Raw genomic sequence first — 24451 nt, 5'->3', positions numbered from 1 at the left:
ACAAACATTTTCTAATCATTTTGTATTGGGTATGTATTTTCATATTGTATATGTATTTACACATTCTTTAAGAATTTCTACACTGAAGATGATGTCACCTACAAATAAAGATGACTTTATTTCTTCCTTTTTCCGCCCTTTGAATCCAGAAGATAAAGAGAAAAAAATAACATGACTATAGGTCATTTGGACTAGTCCTTTATTATATAATTAGAAGGGGATAAATGAGGATTATTTATGGAAAACCCAGAATCAATCAACATTGAAATAGCTCTACTTGATAAAGTTTTTCAGACAATCTCAATACTGCAGTGGGGATTTCTTAACATATTCAGAATATGTGTGTTCAGATCTCCTTATTATGACAGTTTATGGAATAATGTGTATATATTGCAAGCTACTGACAAAGGAATTAACTGCTTGTGAATGTAAGTAGAGATTGGCACAGTGGTTAGTGAGGCACTGATGGATGAAGAGATATTTCTGGTGCTAAAAGAAGAAGTAAGGTCCTCTCTGGGATTAAATATTGAAAACTAAGCACAAATCTCCAGGAACAAGACTGAAGAAGTACAATGGCACTTCATGTTCTGAGAGACCTTGATAGCTACTAAGGATATGCAATGTCTGATCTTTAAGCAATGAACGAAGAACTGGTTATTACCAGCAAATACTGATAAATACTAGTTGTTTACATCTTTAAGCAATGAACGAAGAACTGGTTATTACCAGCAAATACTGATAAATACTAGTTGTTTACATTTTTAAGAAGTTGTGCCTTTCTAGCACATATTCCCATTTCTTTTGCAGAAACATCATCTACATCACCTATTTATACATAGATGTGTGCCAAAAATATCAGACAAGCAAAAATATACTCTAGTTCTTGAGTTTTGTGCCTGGTGGATGTTAACATAGGTGCACAAAAGTTTGGAGATCAGTTGGTTCCAAAATTTCTGTCGTCCCATTGCTTTCCAAGGTTCTCGATTAGATGATAACACCCATAGGCAGTGTATAAGAGTATTGTTTGGTAGCAACTGACAGTGGTCTTAAATAGTGAGAACTAGAGAGTCAGGAACTACTGCAAGTTGGAAAGCCAGTCCTGAATAGGGATTTGTTTCTGCTCAGGCAACAAGAACAGGGCACTTTAAACAGATGTCTTTAAATAACTTACTTGGTCATTTTTCTAAACCATTAGACTTAGCCATATATATGTTCAAACCTAAAATAGGAACATGAGTATAGATATGACTAAGCTTGGATTGGCAGCTTAATGTATGTTACCTGCCAAATTCCTCAAGAAAGTTGCCGGTAATCAAGTAGTATTCAGTTTAAATGACCATATAATTTGGTTTGCCAAGAGCCAAGAAGTTCAGGTAGGCAGGGTAATCAGGAGTCTTTCAATGGCATCAAAATACAAAGCTGTATAGAAGAGTGGCAGAGATTTAGTTCCAGGATGATTCACTTGTATTGACATTAGAATCTGATTACTAGGTAGAATAACATCCAGATTCTGGTCTCTTGATGACAAGGATATTCTTGGATATGGTGATGCCACTATGATTGCAAGCAGAGGACCTGAAAAAATAAGTCACTAAGAGACAGATCAGTAAAGAGGATAAAAGCTCTGGGCTCAGTCCTAGGCACACAAGCTATGGGACTTGGGCCAGTAGAATCAACCAAGATTTCATCCATTGATAGAGATGTGAATTTCAGTATATTATCAGTTTTTTTTTTTCCTTTCTCAGACTGGAGAGAGTCTTGTCTGCAAACTGTCAGAACTCTGAAGGATTGGTCCCAACTGTAATAAAGTTTTATTATCTTCATCATTTTTGTTATGTCAAATTGGGTGAGGGGCTATCCTCCAACTAAAAAGTCTGGTAGTTTAAATTTCTGGAGATGTAAATGTTCATGGTTGTTTTTAAAGCAATGCCACAGCAACTCATTTGCATTTTGAAGTTCATGAAAGTTTATAAATCACTAAGGCCAATGGTGAGAAGGGTATGAATTTTAAAAGTAATTTTCTTCCTCCTTTTACTAGCAACTTACATTTTTCTTCTTGCTGGAGTTCGAGAACGTTTAGCAAGGCAATCTCTTGTGAAGTGACCAGCCTGGTTACAATGGAGACATAACTGAGTTTCTTGCTGGAGGGCTCTTTTAGCTGGAGTGATGGGAATTTGGGCTCCCTGAAATTGTTTGGGCTCATCCTTGGGTAGTGGACTTACAGGGATGAGGGAGGATTCGTGATGGTTTGTAGATGCAAACATTGGTAGGTGACATTCTGACTGTAGGAGCTCTGGCCTGTCTTTGTGTTTTTTGTCCAGATGAATGCATTGAGTGATCAAATCTGGTAGGTTTCCTATTATATCTGTGATTTCTTCATCATGAGTAGGCCCAGACTGTCCCATTTGGAATGGATTGCCCTGAATGGTCTCACTACAACTCAGATTTTGATCAAGAACTTGGAAAGTAGCATCCTGCTGAGAGTTGTCTCTCTTGTCAATCTTAACATTCATTGGAGGAGTCATTTCTTGTTTTGCAGGTTTAACTAATGACTGCTGGAACTCATGAACAAACTTCTCATATTGCTTCAATAGGTTCCTCCGGTTAGACTCAGATATAATGTCACAACTTTGCATCTGCTGGGATAGGTAATCAAAAAAGTGCTTGACTCGGGCATCATCTGCAGGATTAGAAATCTCCAGAGCTGTCAAATAAGCAGCCACCTGAGCAAAGAAACCTGTGACACTGGTTGGGTTACCACAAAATTGAGGAAGATGATCCCCTGAGTATGGCACAGACATCACTGGGGTACTCAGGATTGGTACAACTTGCCCTCTTAAAGTGGGATCATTATCAGTCAGATGCTGCATTTGTGGCTGCAGAATCAGATTGTCTCCTCTCAAGGTCGGGGGTGATTCTGTGAATTTCTCCATTGTGTTTCCTGGAGCTATATAGAACGGAATAGAAATTCAGTACCAGTATCAACCAAGGAACAGGCAGTGGTTTGTTTTGGGATCAGAAAAGATGGTATCATAGACAAGCAGGAAAGAGTTGTTCAATGTCACTATAGAATGCTGAGAGTTGAGCTGAAGAGATGCTACAAAAATGTTATCTTCTGTTCATCACTGTTTCTTCATGGTGAATAGCAGTGTTCTACACATTCGGATGACACATATCACCTTGAGACACAAAGAGGAAAATTTGAATTAAATATATATATATATACTAAAGACAGCAACTTTCTCCTCCCTCCTTTTGTAAATATAGACATTAAACTTTAAACTAATCCATTATTCTAAAATTTATTTTATAATCACTGTCAAAGGATTTTAGATTAGAGTTAAAATTGCTATTGGAGATCATCTAGACCAACACATTTTATAATTTCACAGATCAAACAACAGAGACTCAGAGAAACAAAAACATTTGTCCAAGTTAGTATCAGATTTGGTATGCTCATCAGGGCAGTAATACAAAAGAGCATTTTCTCTAACTATTCATGTTTGACTTGAGTGTAATGATACTTCATGCTCCTGAGCACTCAAAACCTAATCTGGAAGCAAGAGGATTGAGCTTACTAGAAATGATTTTAGGAATACAGAAAATCAAGATACATCAAGGATCCACTGAAAAACTTTTCACACTTTGCCAAGATCTCCAATGTGATTAGAATCTGTGTTGTAGTTTAAGAATTACTTAGTCTCAATTGTAATACTCACTGACTGTATTTCACACTCACTCCTTTAAGCCTTCATTGCTGCCAGGTATCTGAATGCTGTGCTGTTAGTTTTCTGCTTTTTTTTTCTATCATATCCTTGTATGGAGTCACATTTTTGTTGCCATGGAAATAATTAGAACATCATAAGTAAGATAAACAACTGAGATTAAGAACTTCACAAATAAGAACTGAATGTTCTTAAAAGTGTGAAGGTCAAAATGTTCAACACATCTCCAGCATTGATAAGGAGAATGAAGTAAAAATAAAAATTAGAAATAATCTCCAAACATATGACATGTCAGTTAGTTTGAACTCCAGTCCTTTCATTGAATTTTATTCTGTAGCATACAATTTAAATGTTATTCAATTGTCTACCAATGTGCAAAAAAAAATCACTTAACCTTTCAAAATACAAGTTTCTTACTAGATAGGCCATAGACCTAGGGCAAAACCCAAAACTATTGTTTTGTTATCAGAATATAGCAATAAAATAACTCCTTAATGACATTCTGCTATATTCATAGATCAGTGTTTTTCTCAGTCATCGTTAGAGAAGCATCTTCCTGCAGTAGGTGAGAACTAATACAGTCTTGTAACCTGACAATGTATAGAGAGTGAGAGACCTTGGGACATCAATCCTAAATGGGATGTTTTCATCAAACTCCTCTCCCCAAGGGCTCAGGGTGCAATATAGAAGAGGATGCAGAAAGACCGTAACAACTAGAGGAAATCTTGTCTTCCAGAAACAACATGACTGATGCATATATGAACTCAGAGAACAGAGCATCATGCACAGGGAATGCATAAGCCCAAGTCAGATATGGTTTTGATGCTGAAAGGGGGAAGTGGACAACAGCTCCTGTCCCTAATTACAAACCTGTCTCCAACTGACATCTACTTCCAAAAGAAAACTTAGTTTTCTCCAGTAGAGTCTCATTGAGTATATTAACCACACTTAAGGGTGGACCCATGGCCAGCAGTAGATAGCTAACAAAAAATGAATGAATTCAGTGATATATATATATATATATATATATATATATATATAGAGAGAGAGAGAGAGAGAGAGAGAGAGAGAGAGAAGTGTGTGTTAATGTCTGTGATTACAGATATGTTTATATGTCTGCATATATTCATATGAAGTGCATGGATCAAAGCATTTCTCCTGTGGAATTGTTCTTGTATGCATTCCTGTCAGTACTCTATAGCCCCGGCCCTATATCAACAATGAATTTTAAATTATATTTGTCTTTTGTTTTATCAGTTCTGAAAGCTGTTATCAAAGAATACTGTTTCTCATATGCACCAAGGCTATTTTCACAGTAAAATAAACAAATTTATTCATAAAAAAGAAATTCTTAAAATTGATGCTTAAATGAAATGAAAGGAGATTAGCACAACTTCATGCAGATTGCAAAAACCTCATATGTGTTGGCTATCATTTTTCTATGTTCATGTTGTATCATCTGTGGTTTATTACTAAAATTTCATCTTTTCAGATTATTGAAAGGAACACAGAACATTATTCTTATTATATAACATTTCCTGCAGTATCTAGAGAAACAACCCATAATTAAGCCATTACAATGTAAAGAAATAAATAATAAGCAAAAAATAAAAACTTATAATAAAAAGCAGGAAAATATCTGAATATTCATACTGAGTTGGTTATAGATGAAACTCATGTCAAATCAGGTCAACTTTTGCTGCCAACTAGATTTTAGCAACACATTAAGGAAAAATGACTTCATGACATTAATGATTAATGACTTACATGTCATAGTTCTTTTTGATTTCAGAACTGGAAATAAAAGGGATTGTGAACCTATATTAAACGTTTTATTGTAAAGGTATGATTATAACTTCTCCTGTAGGTCCCTGCTATTTGATCTGAGGCCTTGTAACTACCCAGCAAAGCAGTAATTCTCTCTTGAGCTTCAGAACTTCTAAGGAAATCTGTGATGACAGGTGCTGAATTGAAGTATCAATCCCTCACATAAGACTGAGCAGAGGAGCATTTGTTTGGATTGTTCCAGAGATATGTGTGTTTTTCTTCTACTATTCAGAAGAATAATATTAGACAACATTTTTTATCTCTACACATAAGTATGTTTATCTGTATACTGAATAGTATTGGGCTTCTTGAACTTTAGCATAGTCTAGAAATCCTAACTCCAAAGTTTGAGTTAGAATTTAGTTAGCAGAGGAACATCGGAGTGCTTTTACAGCCATTCCAGGTAATACTGATTTAAGTGTTCCTCATATTTGAGCATGGGGATATTGCACACACACACACATACACACACTCACAGAGAGAGAGAGAGAGAGAGAGAGAGAGAGAGAGAGAGAGAGAGAGAGAGAGAGAGAGAAAGTGAGGGAGAGAAATGCCAGGTTCTCAGAATCTCCTGGAAATCTTATATACTGATATATATATATATTTCCTCTGTGAAAATTATTGGACATTGGCTCATCTATGAGACCTATCATTATGAATAATAAATATGCTCTACATGTGATGGTGATGCAGAAATTTCAGTTAACATTTTTGAGAAACAATCGTTTGGGTTCTTTCTAAGGGTCCTTTTCATTTTATCCTACATTTTGGGATAGAAGTTGTAAACAAGCTTTCACTCTTTAACCTAGGTTGGATTGAAACATACTCCGTAGCCAGGGCAGGTTCTAAACTCATGATCTTCCCGAGTTATCAGAGTAAAGTGCCAAAATTACAAGTGCGTATGTCAATACTCTGTCATTTTTAGAAATAAAAGTTATGTATCTCTCAAAGGAGTCCTCCAACTATGTGGTATGTGGATTTATTTTTATGTGTTAATATTTATTCAATTTGTGTCCTGGCAGTAGCCAGCCCCCATCTCCTCCCAGCCCAACCTACACCCCTTCTTCTAGCCCTATGCCCCATCCCTTATTCAACTGATAGGGGAGAAATTCCTCCTCTTCTATGTGACCCTAGGTCTCATTAGGGCTGGCTAAATTATTCTTCTTTGTGGCCCGGCAAGGCTATACCCCACAAGGAGAGGTGCTCAAAAAGAGGCCACTGAGTACATGTGAGAGACAGCCCCTGATCCCCTTCCTAGGGTACCCACTTAGAAACTGAGCAGCCTATGTGCTTCTTCTGAGCAGGGAGACTAGGTCGTCTCCATGCATGGTGCTTGGTTGGAGTATCTGTCTCTGCAGACCACCCTGGGCCCAGGTTTTTTTTTTTTTTTTTTTTTTTTTTTTTTTAATTCTGTTGTTCTTCTTCTGGAGCTCCTGTCCCTTCCAGAACTTTCTATGTATCATTTATTCCATAAGGTTCCCTGCACTCTGCCCAATGTTTAACTATGAGTCTTAGTAACTCCTTCGACACCCTAATGTGTAGGATCTTTCAGAGGATGCCTGTGGAAGGCTCCTGTCCTATTCCCTGTCATCCCCTACTTGTAATGTCTATTGTATTTGCCCTTTTGAATGAGGTTTCAGCCTTTTCCCTAGGGTCCTCGTGGTTGTTTAGCTTCTTTAGGACAATACATTTTAGTATGTTTATCCTATATTATATGGCTATTAACCACATATAAGTGAGTATAAACAATATGTGTCTGCTTCTGGGTTACCTCACTCAGGATGATCTTTCCTAGTTCTACCCGTTTGCCTGGAAATTGGATGATTTCCTTGTCTTAAATTTCTGAGTAGTATTGAATTGTGTAAGTGTACCAAACTTTCTGTATCTATTCCTCCTTTGAAAGACATCTAGGTTGTTTCCAGATTCTGGCTATTACCAATAACTCTGCAATGAACATAGTTCAGCAATTGTCCTTGTTGTATGGTTTAGCATCTTTATGATATATGTGCAGGGGTAGTATAGCTGGATTTTCAAGTAGTACTATTGCTAACTTTCTGATAAAGCGCCAGATTGATTTCCAAAGTGGTTGCAAAAGGTTACATTCCCACCAGCAATGGAGGAGTGTTCGCACAACCTCTCCAGCATGCTTCATCCTTTCAGTATTTGATCTTAGCCATAATGAGGTGGAAGTTCAGGGTAGTTTTGAATTGCATTTCTCAAATGACTAAGCATTTTTTAAGTGTTTCTCTTTTTTTAGATATTCCCCTGTTGAGAATTCTCTGTTTAGCACTATAACCCATTTTTAAATTGGATTACTTGGGCTGTTGCTGTTTAACTTCATTAGATCTTTATATATTATGGATATTAGCTCTCTGTCAGATAAAGGGTTGGTGAAGACCCTGTCCTAGTCTATAGTCTGTCATTTGTTCTGATGATAGTGTCCTTTGCTTTACAGAAGCTTTTTAGTTTCACGAGGTCTCAATTATTAAACGTAGATCTTAGAGCCTGATCTGGTGGTGTTCTCTTCAGGAATTTGTGTTCCATGTCAATCAGATCAAGGCTCTTCCCCAATTTTTCTTCTAACAGATTTATTTTGTCTGATTTTATGTTAAGGTTTTTGATCCACTTGGACTTTAACTTTGTGCAGGGTGATCAATATGGATCTGTTTGTGTTTTTCTACATGTTGACATCTGGTTATACCAGCAATATTTGTTGAAGATGACATCCATTTTCCATTGTATGGTTTTGGTTTTTGTAAAAATCTCAGGTGTCTGAAGGTGTGTGGGTTCATTTCTGTGTCTTCAATTCGATTCCATTGAATCAACAGACTGTTTGTATGCCAGTACCATGCAGTTGTTATTACTGTTGCTCTATAGTACAGCTTGAGATCAGGGATGGAGATACCTCCAGAAGAGCTTTTGTTGTGCAAACTTGTTTTAGCTATAACAGATTTTTGTTTTTCCATATGAAACTGAGAATTGTTCTTTCAAGGTCTGTAAAAAAAATTGTGGTGGTATTTTGATGGGTATTCCATTAAATCTGTAGATTGCTTTTGTTAAGATAAATATTTTCACAATGCCAATCCTACTGAACCATCAGCATGGGGGATCTTTCCACTTCTGATATCTTCATCATTTTCTTTCTTCAGAGACTTGAAGTTTTTTTCAAAGAGGTCCTTCACCAATAACATAATATACCTTGGTGTGACTCTAACCAAGCAAGTCAAAGAGCTGTTTGAAAAAAAAAAACTTTAAGTCTCTGGAGAAAGAAATTCAAGAAGATATCAGAAGATGGAAAGATCTCCCGTGCTCATGGATCGGTAGGATTAACATAGTGAAAATGGCCACCCTGCCAAAAGCAATCTACAGATTCAATGCAATTCCCATCAAAATACCAACACGATAATTTACAGACCTTGAAAGAAAAATTCTCAAATTTATATGGAAAAAGAAAAAACAAACAAACAAACAAACAAAAAGCAGAATTGCCAAAACAATCCTGTACAACAACAGAGCATCTAAAGGTATCTCCATCCCTGATCTCAAGCTGTACTACTGAGCAACAGTAATAAAAACTACATGGTATTGGCATAGAAACAGAATGGTGGATCAATAGAACCGAATAGAAGACTCAGAAATAAATCCACACACCTACGGATACTTGATTTTTGAGTTATTTTTTTTTTAATCCAGCCATTTTGGTGAAGGTGTTTACCAGCTGAAGGTGCTTTCTGGTTCAGTTTTTGGAGTCACTCATGTACACTATCATATCATCTGTGGATAGTGATACTCCGACTTCTTTCTTCATAAAGAAAATTGTGGCATCTCATACAAGCAATTAATGCAACCCCTAATCCCCCCCACCCAAATAAAAAGGAAAAAGAAGCAGACAAACCAAAGAGGAGTAGATGATTGGAAATTAACTCACACCTGAAATCAATGAATTAGCAACAAAGAAAACAATGCAGAGAATCAATGAAAACAATAGCTGGTTCTTGGAGAAAATCAACAATATAGACAAACTCTTAGCCAACTAACTGAAAGGCAGAGAGAAACTAAAAGGCAGAGCAAAATCAGAAATGAAAAGGTGGACAGAATGACAGATACTGAGGAAATGCAAACAATAATGAGGTCTTATTATAAAAACCTATATGCCACAAAATTTGGAAAATGTAAAAGAAATGGACAATTTTCTTCATAGATTCCATTTACTACAATGAAATCACTATGAGGTAAATAGCTTCAATAGTGCTATATCCCCCAAGGAAATAGAAGCAGTCATCAACAGTCTGCCTTCCAACAAAAACCCAGGGCACATGGTTTAAACACAGAATTTTATCATACCTTCAGAGAAGAGCTAACTCCAATTCTCTTAAAACTATTCCACAAGATATGAACAGAGCGAACATTACCAAAAACATTCTATGAAGCCACACTCACCATGACAGAGAAACCACACCTCTCACCTTAGAAACACAGACATCAGAGTTTTGAGGTCCACAGTACAACCTGCCAGTTACCCTGTTCTCACTGCTGAACTGCTGTTCAGATACCCTGAGTGAACAGCACCTCCATGTTGGATCTCTCAGGATTGCTTTTCTTTTTTGTTTTTTATCATTAATTTCTTTTTTAATTTTTTATTTATTTTAATTAATTCACTTTGGATCCCAACTAAAGCCCCCTCCATCATTTCCTCCCAATGCCTCTCTTCACCCTATCTTTCCTCAGTCTATTGAAAGGGGAGGTCCTCCTCCAATTCCAACTGACCTTACCTATCAGGTCTCATCAGGACTATCTGCATTGTCTTCCTCTGTAGCATGGTAAGGTGAGCCCAAACTCAGTGGGAGGTGATCAAAATCCAGCCACTGAGTTCATGTCAGAGACAGTCCCTGTTTACATTACTACGAACCCACTTGAACACCGAGTTGCCATGGGATACATCTGTATAGGGCTTCTAAGTTATCACCATGCATGGTCCTTGATTGGAGTATCAGTATCAGAAAAGACCCCTGTGTCCAGAATTTTTGGTTCTGTTGCTAACCTTGTGGAGCTCCTGTCCCCTCCAAGTCTTTCTATCCCCCTTCTTTCATAAGATTCTCTGCACTCTGCCCAAGGTTTGGCTACGAGTCTGAGCATCTGCTTTACTATCTTGCTAGGTAGATTCTTTCAGAGGCCTTCTGTGTGTAGGTTCCTGACTTGTTCTCTGTTTTCATCCTCTTCCAATGTCTATCACATTTGCCTTTCTGAATGAAGACCCATGGTCCTCCTTAGGTGTACAGACTTTAGCATAATTATCCTATATTATAAGTTTAATATCGACATATAAGTGAGTATATACTATGTGTGTCATTCTGCTTCTGGGATAACTCAGGATGATCTTTTCTAGTTCCCACAATTACCTGCAAATTTTATTTATTTCCATTATTAAATGTGGAGAATTATTCCATAGTGTAATTGTACTACATTTTTTTTAGCCATTCCTCAATTATGGGACATCTGGGATGTTTCCAGATTCTGGCTATTACAAATAAGACTTCTAGAAACATGGTTGAGCAAATGTCCTTGTTTTATACTTGAGCATCATTTGATAATATGCCTAGGAGTGGTATAGCTGGATCTTGAGGAAACGCTATTCTATTTTTTTTATTAGCTACTTTCCATCTTTTATTTTAACTTTACATCTTTTGATTGACATGGGATCTTCAGTAATTTTCTTTTTTTTTTTTTCAATGCAGTTTATTCAGGAACCTTGAACAATCATCTGACCCTGGGGAAAGCCAGCCCACAGCTTAAATAGGATCTGGGTAGCCAACCCCAGCGTGCCACGTGGGCAATGCAGATAGGTCCACATACATGGAAGCAAGCCAGATCCTCGGCCTTAGCCCAATGTGGAGTTGTTCGAGATAGAGAGCACTCACCATCAGGAAGGTGGAAGGCGGGAACCAGCTGCATCTTTAAGGCGCAACATTACGAAGCTCTCTACAGTTCCCCCTTTTTGTTTTAGACGCATCAGGCAAGAGTAGAGGTCTGATCTCTGATATTAGAAATAAATTGGGACTTTGTACCGATGTTCATTTAGCTGTCATCCAACCAAAGAGCATCAGACCCATCCAATACCTTTTTCTCAGAGGCAGGACCTGGGGCATCAAGCCGCATGCAATCAGACATGCTCTTCTCTGGGTCGAAAGCGGCTGACCCTGAGTGCAGTGCTTAGCCTCGCATCCTGAGCATAACATTTTAGCTTTTTATGGTATCCAACCATGCTTGGGGAGATTGTCCTACTTCAATGGCTGTAAAGGGCTGAATGGTCATGGCTGCATTACGCTGTTGTGAAAATCTAATCTTGCATATATACCACAGGCAAACCAAGGAGACCAACACCAGAAGGCCTGCTAACGCTCCCATGCCCACCCATTCCTTCAGATGATTCATGGCTGCAGCAATCCATGATGATAATCCTATGGCTAGTCCTGCGTCCACTCTGGTAGAATTTACCGTGACAATGGCCACTCTCAGCTGCTCCATCGTAGTATCGAATTCTCCAGTCCAATTACATAAAATATAGCTAGACAATTGTTTAGACAGATTTGCAGCACAGGAAAAATTCTCATGTTGTATGCTAGTGACTCCAAGTCCAGCATACTTTCATTGACAGCCAAGTTGAGCGATTTGCCATAGGGTATCAATTTGCTCCTGCACGAGGTCAATCCTCTGATTGAACACCATCAAGCCTCCTTTTATTTGAGCATTAATTCCTTTTTGTACATCTAAGGCATGAGCTATTTTGGCTAAAAGATTAATCAGGGCCTGAACAGTCTGCACAGTATGACTCATGGCTAATGCCCGGGTGGTAGCTCCAACAGCCGCCAATGAGATGGCAGTAACGATGGTGGCTGTAGTTCCAGGATCCCCTTTCTGTCTGAAGAGAGTCATAGCGTGAGGGGCATCAATGGGCACTGGCACCCAGTGAGGCATGCGAGTAACCAGGGCATACCTAAATTTACTAGTATTCCAGCATTGGGCAAAAAAGCAAGTATCATCACCACAATTACTTGGCTCTATCTGGCTAACAATGAATAAAAATGGGGGATATAAACAAACAGGTGTGGGCTTATAGGAAATATTATGAGAAGCCTTAACCCCCTCGTTGGAACATCCTGCATCAGTTCTAGAACTAGCAGTGGTGGAGTCCAAGGTCTGAGTAGGTTCAGGAGACCATTGCCCCCAGGGGCAAGACGTGCTCCATGTAAATTGACTAACTCCATGTTTTCCTCCACTTTTGAAAGTCATTTAAGGTTCTTAAATTATTTTTTCGCATTTTTTTAAAATTTTTCATCAATTACACTTTATTCATTCTGCATCCCCCCATAAGCCCCTCCCTCCTCCCCTCCCAATCCCACCCTCCCTCCTCCCTCTGCATGCATGCCACTCCCCAAGTCCACTGATAGGGGAGGTTCTCCTCTCCTTTCTGAACTTAACCCATCAGTCCACATCAAAAGTGGCTGCATTGTCATCTACTATGGCCTGGTAAGGCTGCTCCCCCCCAGGGGGAGGTGACCCAAGAGCAGGCCAATCAGATTATGTCAGAAGCAGTCCCTCTTCACATTACTATGTAACCCAATTGGACTCTGAACTGCCCTGGGCTACATCTGTGCAGGGGTTATGGGTTATCTCCATGAACAGTCCTTTGTTGGTGTATGAGTCTCTGGGAAGTTCCCTGTGTTCAATTTTTCTCGTTCTGTTGCACTCCTTGTGGAGACCCTGTCCTCTCCAGCTCTTAATATTTCCCACTTCTTACATAAAATTCCATTCACTCTGCCCAACACTTGCCCATCAGGCTCAGCATCTGCTTTGATAGTCTGTAGGACAGAGGCTTTCAGAGGCCCTCTGTGGTAGGTTCCTAGGTTGTTTCCTGTTTTCTTCTTCTTCTGATGTCCATCCTCTTTGCCTTTCCGGATGGGGATTGGACATTTTAGTTAGGGTCCTCTCTCTTGCTTAGTTTCTTTAGATGCACAGGTTTTAGTGGGTTTATCCTATGTTGTATGTCTATATGAGTAAGTATATACTATGTATATATTTTTGTTTCCGGGACAACTCACTCAGGATGATCCTTTCCAGATCCCACCATTTACCTGCAAATTGCATGATTTCCTTATTTTTCATTGCTGAGTAATATTCCATTGTGTAGATGTACCACAATTTCTGCATCCATTCTTCAGTTGAGGGGCATCTGGGTTGTTTCCAGCTTCTGACTATTACAAATAAAACTGCTACAAACATGGTTAAGCAAATGTCCTTTTGGATATATGCCCAGGAGTAGTATGGCTGGATCTTGAGGAAGCGCTATTCCTAGTTGTCTAAGAAAGTGCCAGATTGATTTCCAGAGTGGTTGTACAAGTTTACATTCCCACCAGTAGTGGAGAAGGGTTCCCCTTTCTCCACAACCTCTCCAGCATGTGTTGTCACTTGAGTTTTTGATCTTGGCCATTCTCATGGGTGTAAGGTGAAATCTCAGGGTTGTTTTGATTTGCATTTCCCTAATGGCTAGTGAGCTTGAGCATTTCTTTAAGTGCTTCTCTGCCATTCGGTATTCCTCTACAGAGAATTCTCTGTTTAGCTCTGTTCCCCATTTTTTAAATGGATTACTTGGTTTGCTGCTTTTCAGCTTCTTTAGTTCTTTATATATACTGGATATGAGTCCTCTGTCAGATAAAGGGTTGGTGAAGATTCTTTCCCAATCTGTAGGCGGTCACTTTGTTTTGATGATGGTGTCCTTTGCTTTGCAGAAGCTTTTCAGTTTCATGAGGTCCCATTTATTGATTGTTGCTCTTAGAGCCTGTGCTGTTGGTGTTCTGTTCAGGAAGTTTTCTCCTGTACCAATGAGTTCTAGGGTATTCCCCACTTTTTTTTCAAGCCGATTTAATGTGTCTGGTTTTATGTTGAGGTCTTTGATCCACTTGGACTTCAGTTTTGTGCAGGGTGATAAGTATGGATCTATTTTCATTTTTCTACATGTAGACATACAGTTGGACCAGCACCATTTGTTGAAGATGCTATCTTTTTTCCATTGAATGGTTTTGGTGTCTTTGTCAAAGATCAGGTGTCCATAAGTGTGTGGGTTTATTTTTGAGTCCTCTGTTCGGTTCCATTGATCCACCTATCTGTTTCTATGCCAGTACCATGCAGTTTTTAAAAGTGTTGCTTTATAGTACAACTTAAGATCAGGGATGGAGATACCTCCAGAAGATCTTTTATTGTAGAGGATTGTTTTAGCAATTCTGGGTTTCTTGTTATTCCATATGAAGTTGAGAATTTTTCTTTCCAGGTCTGTAAAGAATTGTGTTGGTAATTTGATGGGCATTGCATTGAATCTGTAGATTTCTTTTGGTAAGATGGTCATTTTTACTATGTTAATCTTGCCAAGCCATGAGCATGGGAGATCTTTCCATCTTCTCCTATCTTCTTCTAATTCTTTCTTCAGAGATTTGAAATTTTTTTCATACAAGTCTTTGACTTCCTTGGTTAGGGTTACTCCGAGGTACCTTATGTCATTTGTGGCTATTGTGAAGGGTGTTGTTTCCCTAATTTCTTTCTCAGCCCTTTTGTCTTTTGTATACAGGAGGGCTACTGATTTTTTTGAGTTAATTTTGTATCTGGCCACTTTGCTGAAGGTGTTTATCAGCTGTAGGAGTTCCCTGGTAGAGTTTTTGGGGTCACTCATATATACTATCATATCATCTGCAAATAGTGATAATTTGACTTCTTCCTTTCCAATTTGTATCCCCTTGATCTCCTTCAACTGTCTTCTTACTCTAGCAAGGACTTCTAGCACTATGTTGAAGAGATATGGAGAGAGTGGGCAGCCTTGTCTTGTCCCTGATTTTAGTGGGATTGCTTTAAGTTTCTCTCCGTTCAGTTTGATGTTGGCTATAGGCTTGCTGTATATTGCCTTTACTATGTTTAGATATGTGCCTTGTATCCCTGATCTCTCCAATACTTTAAACATGAATGAATGTTGGATTTTGTCAAATGCTTTTACAGCATCTAGGGAGATTATCATGTGGTTTTTTTCTTTCAGTTTGTTAATATGGTGGATCACATTGATGGATTTCTGTATATGGAACCACCTCTGCATACCTGGGATGAAGCCTACTTGGTCATAGTGGATAATATCTTTGATGTGTTCTTGGATTTGGTTTGCAAGTATTTTGTTGATTATTTTTGCATCAATGTTCATAAGGGAGATTGGCCTGAAATTCTCTTTCTTTGTTGAGTCGTTGTGAGGCTTAGGTACCAAGGTGACTGTGGCTTCATAGAACGAGTTTGGTAATGTTGTTTCTGTTTCTATTTTGGGGAATAGTTTGATGAGAATTGTGTTAGCTCTTCTTTGAAGGTCTGGTAGAATTCTGCGCTGAAGCTATCTGATCCTGGGCTTTTTTTGGATGGGAGACTTTTGATGACTGCTTCTATTTCTTTGGAGGATATAGGACTATTTAGTTGATTTACCTGGTCCTGATTCAGCTTTGGTAAGTCAAACCGATCAAGAAAATTGTCCATTTCATTTAGATTTTCAAATTTTGTGGCACATAGACTTTTGAAGTAAGTCCTAATGATTGTTTGGATTTCCTCAGTGTGTGTAGTTATATCTCCCTTTTCATTTCTGATTTTGTTGATTTGGGTGGTGTCTCTCTGCCTTTTCGTTAGCTTGGCTAAGGGTTTGTCTATCTTGTTGATTTTCTCAAAGAACCAGCTCTTGGTTTCATTGATTCTTTGAGTTGTTTTATTAGTTTCTAATTGATTGATTTCAGCCCTGAGTTTGATTATTTCCAGCCGTCTACTCCTTCTTGGTGTGTCTGCTTCTTCTTTTTCTAGGGTTTTTAAGTGAGCCATTAAGATGCTTGAATGAGCTGTCTCAAATTTCTTCTTGAAGGCACTTAGTGCTATGAGTCTTCCTCTTAGCACTGCTTTCATTGTGTCCCACAAGTTTGGGTATGTTGTGTCTTCATTTTCATTGATTTCTAGAAAGACTTTAATTTCTTTCTTTATTTCTTCCGTGACCCAGCTGTCATTTAGTAACAAGTTGTTCAGTTTCCATGTGTGTGTAGTCTTTTTGCTATTTCTGTTATTGTTGAGGTCCAGCTTTATTCCATGGTGATCAGACAAGATACAAGGGATTATTTCAATCTTCTTGTATTTGTTGAGGCTTGCTTTGTGACCCACTATGTGGTCTATTTTGGAGAAGGTTCCATGAGGTGCTGAGAAGAAGGTAAATTCTTTTGTGTTTGGGTGTAAAGTTCTGTAAATGTCTATTAGGTCCATTTGATTCATGACCTCTGTCAGAGACATTGTTTCTTTGTTTAATTTCTGTTTTGTTGACCTGTCCTTTGTTGAGAGTGGGGTGTTGAATTCTCCCACTATTAATGTGTGGGGATCTATATGTGCTTTAAATTTTATCAATGTTTCTTTAACAAATGTGGGTGCTCTTGTATTTGGGGCATAGATGTTCAGGATTGTGATGTCTTCCTGGTGGAATTTTCCCTTGATGAGTATGAAGTGTCCTTCCCCATCTCTTTTAATTAATTTTGGTTGAAAGTCTATTTTATCAGATATTAGAATGGCTACTCCTGCTTGCCTCTTCGGTCCGTTTGCTTGGAAAGTCGTCTTCCAACCCTTTGCCCTCAGGTAATGTCTATCTTTGTGTCTTAGGTGTGTTTCTTGTATGCAACAGATTGCTGGGTTTAGTTTACGTATCCATTCTGTTAATCTGTGTCTTTTTATTGGAAAGTTGAGTCCATTGATGTTGAGAGAGATTAATGACCAGTGGCTCTTAGATCCCTTGATTTTGATTTTGGCTGTGGTCATCAGGTTGTGTGCTTGGTTGCTTTTTGTTTTACTGAAGTGAGGTTATTTATTTCCTGTGTTTTCTTGAATGTAGCTAGTTTTCCTGGGTTGTATTTTCCCTTCTAGTGTCTTCTGTAATGCTGGATTTGTTTGTAGGTATTGTTGAAATTTGTTTTTGTCATTGAATATCTTGTTTTCTCCATCTATGAGGACTGAGAGTTTTTCGAGGTATAGAAGCCTGGGTTGACATCTGTGTTCTCTTAGAGTCTGCATGATATCTGTCCAGGCCCTTCTGGCTTTCATAGTCTCTGTTGAAAATCAGGTGTGATTCTAATGGGTTTTGCCATTATATGTTACTTGGCCTTTTTCCCTTGCAGCTTTTAGTATTTTTTCTTTGTTCTGTATACTTAATGTTTTCATTATTATGTGGCAGGAGGATTTTCTTTTCTCGTCAAATTTATTGGGGGTTCTGTAGGCCTCATGTATTCTAATTGGCCTCTCCTTTAGCTTGGGGAAATTTTCTTCAACGATTTTGTTGAAAATATTTTCTGGGCCTTGGAGAAGGGAGTCTTCTTTTTCCTCTATACCTATTATTCTTAGGTTTTGTCTTTTCATATTGTCTTGGATTTCTTGGACGGTCGGTGTCAGGAATTTTTCAGATTTAACATTTTCTTTGACAGATACATCGATTTCTTCCATTGTATCTTCTACACCTGAGATTCTTTCTTCCATATCTTGTAGTTTGTTGGTTATGCTTACCTCTGTATTTCCTGTTTTCTTCCCTAGATTCTTCTGTTCCATTATTTCCTCCATTTGTGTTTTCTTTAATTTTTCCAATTCTCTCTTCAGGTCTTGAGTTGTTTTGTTTACTTCCTCACCTGTCTGATTGTACTTTCCTGTTATTCTTTTAGTTCCTTCAACTCTGTTTCTTTTATTTCATTCAGTGCTTTAAGCATTTCCTTTCTAAAGGCCATGAATTGTTTGGCTGCAGCTTCCTCTATTTCTTTACGGATGGCAATATTCTGTTTGAGTTTATCTTCCTCTTTGTCTTTACGTATCTTATTTGTTTCCTCTGTTATCATCTTCATGAGCATAGTTGTTAGGTCATCTTCTTGGATTTCAGTTATGCTGGGGTGTCCAGGGCTACTTGCCCCTGGGTAACTGGGTTCTGGAGATGCCATATTGCTCTGTCTTTTGTTGCTTGGGCTTTTACGCTGGCCTCTACCCATTGTGCTATCTTAGGTGCTTGGGGTCATTTTCTGGTGGTTCCTGGGGATCCTGTGGTGGAGAGAATTCCCTTTGCAGAAGGATGGTTTTTCCTGAAGGATGTCTTCTCAGCTTTTTGTGTATAGTCCCTGGACGGCTGGTATTTTTTCAGGAGTTGCTCACCTCACGGATATAGACCTGAGTGGTAACTGTGGTCTTTGTTAGTCGAGAGGGTTCTCCTCTCACCCAGGGAAGTCCTGAGGGCAGCTGCCCTGTTTCTGGGTTTCTTGTTGTAAATTTAATGATCATCTGCTGTCACCCAGTTGGACATCAAGCATGCAGCAACTGTTTGTGCCTGTGTCTGGAGCACAGCTGAGTGATTTCGCCTCAGCCCCACTGGTCTGCTAGACTTTTTCTAGGGAAGGATTGGGTGGTTTAAGTCAGTACAGTTTCCTTCCTTCCCTGTGGATTCTCTGGAGACACGGACTCCCAGTGTCTTCTTTTGCCCTGGTGCACACTGCTCAGTGTCTGCCAGCTGGCTGGCTGCAGACTGCCTGTGCCTGGAGCACAGCTGAGTGATGGCTGCTAAGTCTCTGCCAGCTGTCTGGCATGCAGAAACTGCCTGTGTCTGCCTTTGCGGCCTTTGGGAGCCTGGGTGCCTCCCTAATCCGGGTAATTTTCCAGGGACCTTTTCAGGCTGGGGGTGTCGGCTGAATGCTCTGAGATCAGAGCAGCCATTTCCCTCCCTTTGTGTTTGCACCGACAGTGAAACTCATTCGCTGGTGCCCTGGTGCCCACAGTTCTATCTCAGGCGGCAAATCAGGCACGCAGGCAGGCAGGGCTCTGTGCTGGAGCCTGGGTCCCCAGCTCTGGCTCTAGGCTGGCTCCTCAGGTGCCTGTGGAACCCGAGTCTTTTCCAGGGGATGTCTGGGTGACCTAAGGCTGTTCCCAATAGTTTCCTGTACCCTGGGGTTATCTCTCAACTGAAAATTCCGGTCTCTGATAGTGTGGTGCGCATGGTTCAGTCTGGGGCTGTGACCAGAGACACTGGCTTGTGGCTCTGGGCTGGGGCTGAGGCTGGCGGCAGGCAGCCAAGCGTCTGGTGGAACAGGGATCTCTTCAGGGGTTTAGCCTGGTGAGTTAAAAGCTGATTGAATCCCCCACCGTGGGGTATCCTCTCACCTGGGAAACACAATGACTGTGTTTTATGGCTGCGAGTTCTGATTACTGGTCACTGTGCTGATCCTGCTGCTGCTGCTCAGAATGAGAGTCCTCCCGGCACCGCCATCTTGCCCCTCCCGAAATGCTATTCTTAATCGTCTGAGTAAGGGCCAGATTGATTTCCAAATTGGTTGTACAAGTTTACATCCCCACCAGCTATGGAAGAAGGTTCCCTTTTTCCACATCCTAGCAGGTATTGTCAGTGGAGTATTTGATCTTAGCCATTTTGATGGGTATAAGGTGAAATCTCAGGGTCGTTTTGATTTGCATTTCCAGATAACTAAGGATGTTGAGCATTTCGTTAAGTGTTTCTCTGCCATTTGATATTCCTCTAATGAGAATTCTGTTTATATCTGTACCCTATTTTAATTGGATTACTTGACTTGTTGGTGTTTAACTTCTTGAGTTCTTTAAACATTCTGGATATTAACCCTCTATCAGCTATAGGGTTGGTAAAGATCGTTTCCTAGTCTGTAAGCTTTCATTTTGTACAGATGACAATGTCATTTGCTTTACAGTAGCTTTTTAGTTTCATGAGGTCGCATTTTTTGATTGTTGATCTTAGAACCTGTGCTGTTGGTGTTTTGTTTAGGAAGTTTTCTCCTCTGCCAATGAGTTCAAAGCTTTTCCCCAATTTTCCTTCTAACAGGTTTAGTGTGTCTGGTATTATGTTGATGTCTTTGCTCCACTTATACCTTAGTTTTTTGCAGGGTAATAAGTATAGATCTATTTGCATTTTTCTACATGTAGACATCCAGTTAGATTGGCACCATTTGTTGAAGATGGTATCTTTTTTTCCATTGAATGGTTTTGATATTTTTGTCAAAAATCAGGTGTCCCTAAGTGTGTGGTTTTATTTCAGGGTCTTCTATTTGATTCCATTGATCCACCATTCTGTTTCTATGCCAGTACCATGCAGTTTTTATTACTGTTGCTCTATAGTACAGCTTAATATCAGGGATAGAGATACCTCTAGAAGATCTTTTATTGTAGAGGATTGTTTTAGAGATTCTGGGTTTCTTGTTATTCCATATGAAATTGGAAGTTCAAGTACTGTAAAGAATTATTTTGGTAATTTGATGAGAATTGCATGGAATCTGAAATTTGCTTTTCGTAATATGGACATTTTCACTATGTTAATCCTGACAAGCCGTTAGCATGGGAGATCTTTCCATCTTCTGATATCTTCTAGTATTTCTTTCTTCAGTACCTTGAAGTTTTGTTTTTTTTTTTTTTTTTTTTTTTTTTTTTTTTTTTTTTTTATACCAAGGTACTTTATGTCCTTTGTGGCCGTTGTAAATGGTGTTATTTACCTAATTTCTTTCTCAGCTTATTTGTCTTCTGTATACAGGACAGCTACTGATTTTTTGAGTTAATTTTGTATCCAGCCATTGTGCTGAAGTTGTTTATCTGCTTTAGGAGTTCCCTGGTAGAATTTTGGGTGTCACTCAATTATACTATCATATCATCTGCAAATAGTGACATTTTGACTTCTTCCTTTCCAAACTGAATCTTCTTGATTTCCTTTGTTTGTCTTATTGCACTAGCAAGGATGTCAAAAACTAGGTTAAAGAGTTAAGGAGAGTGGGCTGCCTTTCCTTGTCCCTGATTTCAGTGGGATTAATTTAAGTACCTCTGCATTTAGTTTGATATTGGCTATAAGTTTGCTGTATATTACCTTTACTGTGTTTAAGTATGTGCTTTGTATTCCTGATCTCTCCTGGAATTTAAACATAAATGAATGTTGGATTTTATCAAATGATTTTTCAGCATCTAAGGAGATTATCATGTGGGTATTTTTTTCTTTCAGTTTGTTTACATGGTGGATATCATTGATAGATTTCCATATATTGAACCACCCCTATATATCTGGGATGAAGCCTACTTGGTGATAGTCCATCAACTATGTGTCCATCCACTATCTTTTATGTGTTCTCGGATTCAGTTCGCTAATATTTTGTTGAATATTTTTGCATCAGTGTTCATAAGGGAGATTAGCCTGAAATTCTCTTTCTTCGTTGGGTCTTTTTGAGGTTTAGGTATAAAGGTGACTAGTTTCATATAATGAGTTTGGTAATGTTCCTTCTGTTTCTATTTTGTGGAAAATTTGAAGAGTATTGGTGTTAGCTCTTCTTTGAAGTTCTGATAGAATTCTATGCTGAAACCATCTGGCTCTGGCCATTTTTTGGATGGGAGATTTTGATGACAGCTTCTATTTCTTTAGGGTATATAGGATTTTTTTAACTTATTTACTAAGTCTTGATTTAGCTTTGTTAAGTGGTATTGATCAAGAAAATTTTCTATTTCATTAGGTTTTCAAAGTGGCAGATAGGATTTTCTGGCATATAGGCTTTTGAAGTAAGACCTAATGATTGTTTGGATTTCCTCAGTATCTTTCATTTTATCCCCATTTTCATTTTTGATTTTGTTGACTTGAATAGTGCCTTTCTGCCATTTAGTTATTTTGGTGAAGGGTTTGTTTATCTTTTTTTATTTTCTCAACGATCCAGCTCTTGGTTTCTTTGATTCTTTGAATTATTTTATTTGTTTCCAATGTATTGATTTTAACCCTGAATTTGTTTATTTCCAGCTGTCTACTTTTCTTGGGTGTGTCTGCTTCTTTTTATTTCATAAGGAATTAAGGTGAAATGTTAAGTTGTTTAAATGAGATGTTTCAAATTTCTTCTTGAATTCACTTACTGCTATGAACTTTTATCTTAACACTTCTTTCATTGTATCTCATAAGTTTGGGTATGTTGTGCCTTCATTTTCATTGAATTCAATGAAGTCTTTAATTTCTTTCTTTACTTCTTCCTTGACCCAGCTGTCACTGAGAAGCAAGTTTTTCAGTTTCCATGTGTGTGTAGGCTTTTTGATTTTTCTGTTGTTGTTGAGGTCCAGCTTCAGTCCATGGTGCTCAGACAGACTACAAGGTATTATTTCAATCCTTTTGTATGTATTGAGGCTTGTTTTGTGACCAACTATATGGTCTAATTAGCAGAAGGTTCCATGAGGTGCTGAGAAGAAGGTAAATTCTTTTGTGTTTGTGTGAAAGATTCTGTAAATATCTGTTAGGTACATTTGATTTATCACCTCCGTTAGGGTCATTGTTTCTTTGTTTAATTTCTGTTTTGTTGGCCTGTTCTTTGTTGAGACTGGGGTGTTGAAGTATTCTACTATTAATGTGTGGAGATCTATGTGTGTTTTCAGTTTTATTAATGTTATTTTACAAATGTGGGTGCCCCAGTATTTGGGGCATAGATGTTCATAATTGTGATGTCTTTTTGGTGGGATTTTCTTTTGTTGAGTATGATGTCACCTTCACCATCTCCTTTCATTCACTTTGGTTGAAAGTTTATTTCACTTAAGCATATTTTGGATATAGGCCTAGGAGTGGTATAGCTGGATCTTGAAGTAGCACTATTCCTGATTGCCTGGGAAAGAGCAAGAATTATTTCCAAAATGGTTGTATAAGTTTACATTCCCATCAGCAATGGAGGAGAGTTCCCTTTTCTTCACATCCTATCCAGAATATATTGTCACTTGAGTTCTTTATCTTAGCCATTCTAATGGGTATAAGGAAATATCTCAAGATCGTTTTGATTTGCATTTCCCTGATAGCTAAGGATGTTGAACATTTCTTTAAGTGTTTCTCTGCAATTTAGTATTCCTCAATTGAGAATTCTCTCTTTAGCTCTGTACCCCATTTTTTAATTGGGTTACTTGATTTGTTGTTGTTTAACTTCTTGAGTTCTTTATGTATTCTGGATATTAACCCTCTCTCAGATACAGGGTTGGTGAAGATCCTTTCCCCGTCTATAGGCTGTAGTTTCACTCTGATGACAGTGTCCTTTGCTTCACAGAAGCTTTTCAGTTTCATGAGGTCCAATTTACTGATTGTTGATCTTAGAGCCTGTGCTGTTAGTTCAGAAAGTTATCTCCTGTGCCAATGAGTTCTAGGCTGTTCCCCACTTTTTTTTCTAATTGATTTAGAGTATCTGGTTTAATGTTGAGGTCTTTGATCCACTTGCACTTTAGTTTTTTTGTAGGGTGATAAATATGGATCTATTTGATTTTTCTATTTTTTTACATTTTTTTATTAATTACACTTCATTCACTTTCTATCCCCCCTGTGATCCCTCCCTCCTCCCATCCCAATCCCTCCCTTCCTCCACCCTCTGCATGCTTGCCCCTCCCCAAGTACACTCATAGGGGAGGTCTTCTTTTCCTTCCTTCTGTTCCTAGTCAATTAGGTCTCATCAGGAGTGGCTGCATTTTCTTCTTCTGTGGCCTGGTAAGGCTGCTTCCCCCTCAGGGGGAGGATATTAAAGAGCAGGCCAATCATTTCAAGTCAGAGACAGTCCCTGTTCCTATTACAATTGAACACACTTGGATACTGAACTGCCATGGGCTACATCTGTGCAGGGGTCTTAGGTTATCTCCATGAATAATCCTTGGTTGGAGTATCAGTCTCAGGAAAGACCCCTGTGCTCAGATTTTTTGGTTCCGTAGCTCTCCTTGTGGAGTTCCTGTCCTCTCCAGATCTTACTTTTTCCCACTTCTTTTGTGTAGGCATCCAGTTAGATCAGCACCATTTGTTGAAGATGTTATCCTTTTCCCATTGGAAGGTT

At 38.7% G+C, this 24451-nt stretch overlaps 1 protein-coding gene across 1 annotated transcript; it reads right to left on the bottom strand.

The window, feature by feature from the left end:
• Window positions 1–224: 224 nt before the first annotated feature.
• Rtl4 (retrotransposon Gag like 4) lies at window positions 225–3167 on the bottom strand. The gene has a single exon (XM_060374505.1). The coding sequence runs from the start codon at window positions 2931–2933 to the stop codon at window positions 2043–2045; it is 891 nt and encodes a 296-aa protein (XP_060230488.1). The 5' UTR covers window positions 2934–3167; the 3' UTR covers window positions 225–2042.
• Between the last annotated feature and the right edge of the window lie 21284 nt (window positions 3168–24451).

This window comes from Meriones unguiculatus, chromosome X (genome assembly GCF_030254825.1).
Source record: "Meriones unguiculatus strain TT.TT164.6M chromosome X, Bangor_MerUng_6.1, whole genome shotgun sequence".
NCBI lineage: Eukaryota > Metazoa > Chordata > Mammalia > Rodentia > Muridae > Meriones > Meriones unguiculatus.
The sequence above is the reverse complement of the archived record's forward strand: the minus strand, read 5'-3'. Positions and strand labels throughout refer to the sequence as shown.

Bases quoted from the DNA above. Each gene is read 5' to 3' on its own strand.
- Rtl4 (XM_060374505.1), bottom strand. From the start codon at position 2,933: ATGGAGAAATTCACAGAATCACCCCCGACCTTGAGAGGAGACAATCTG.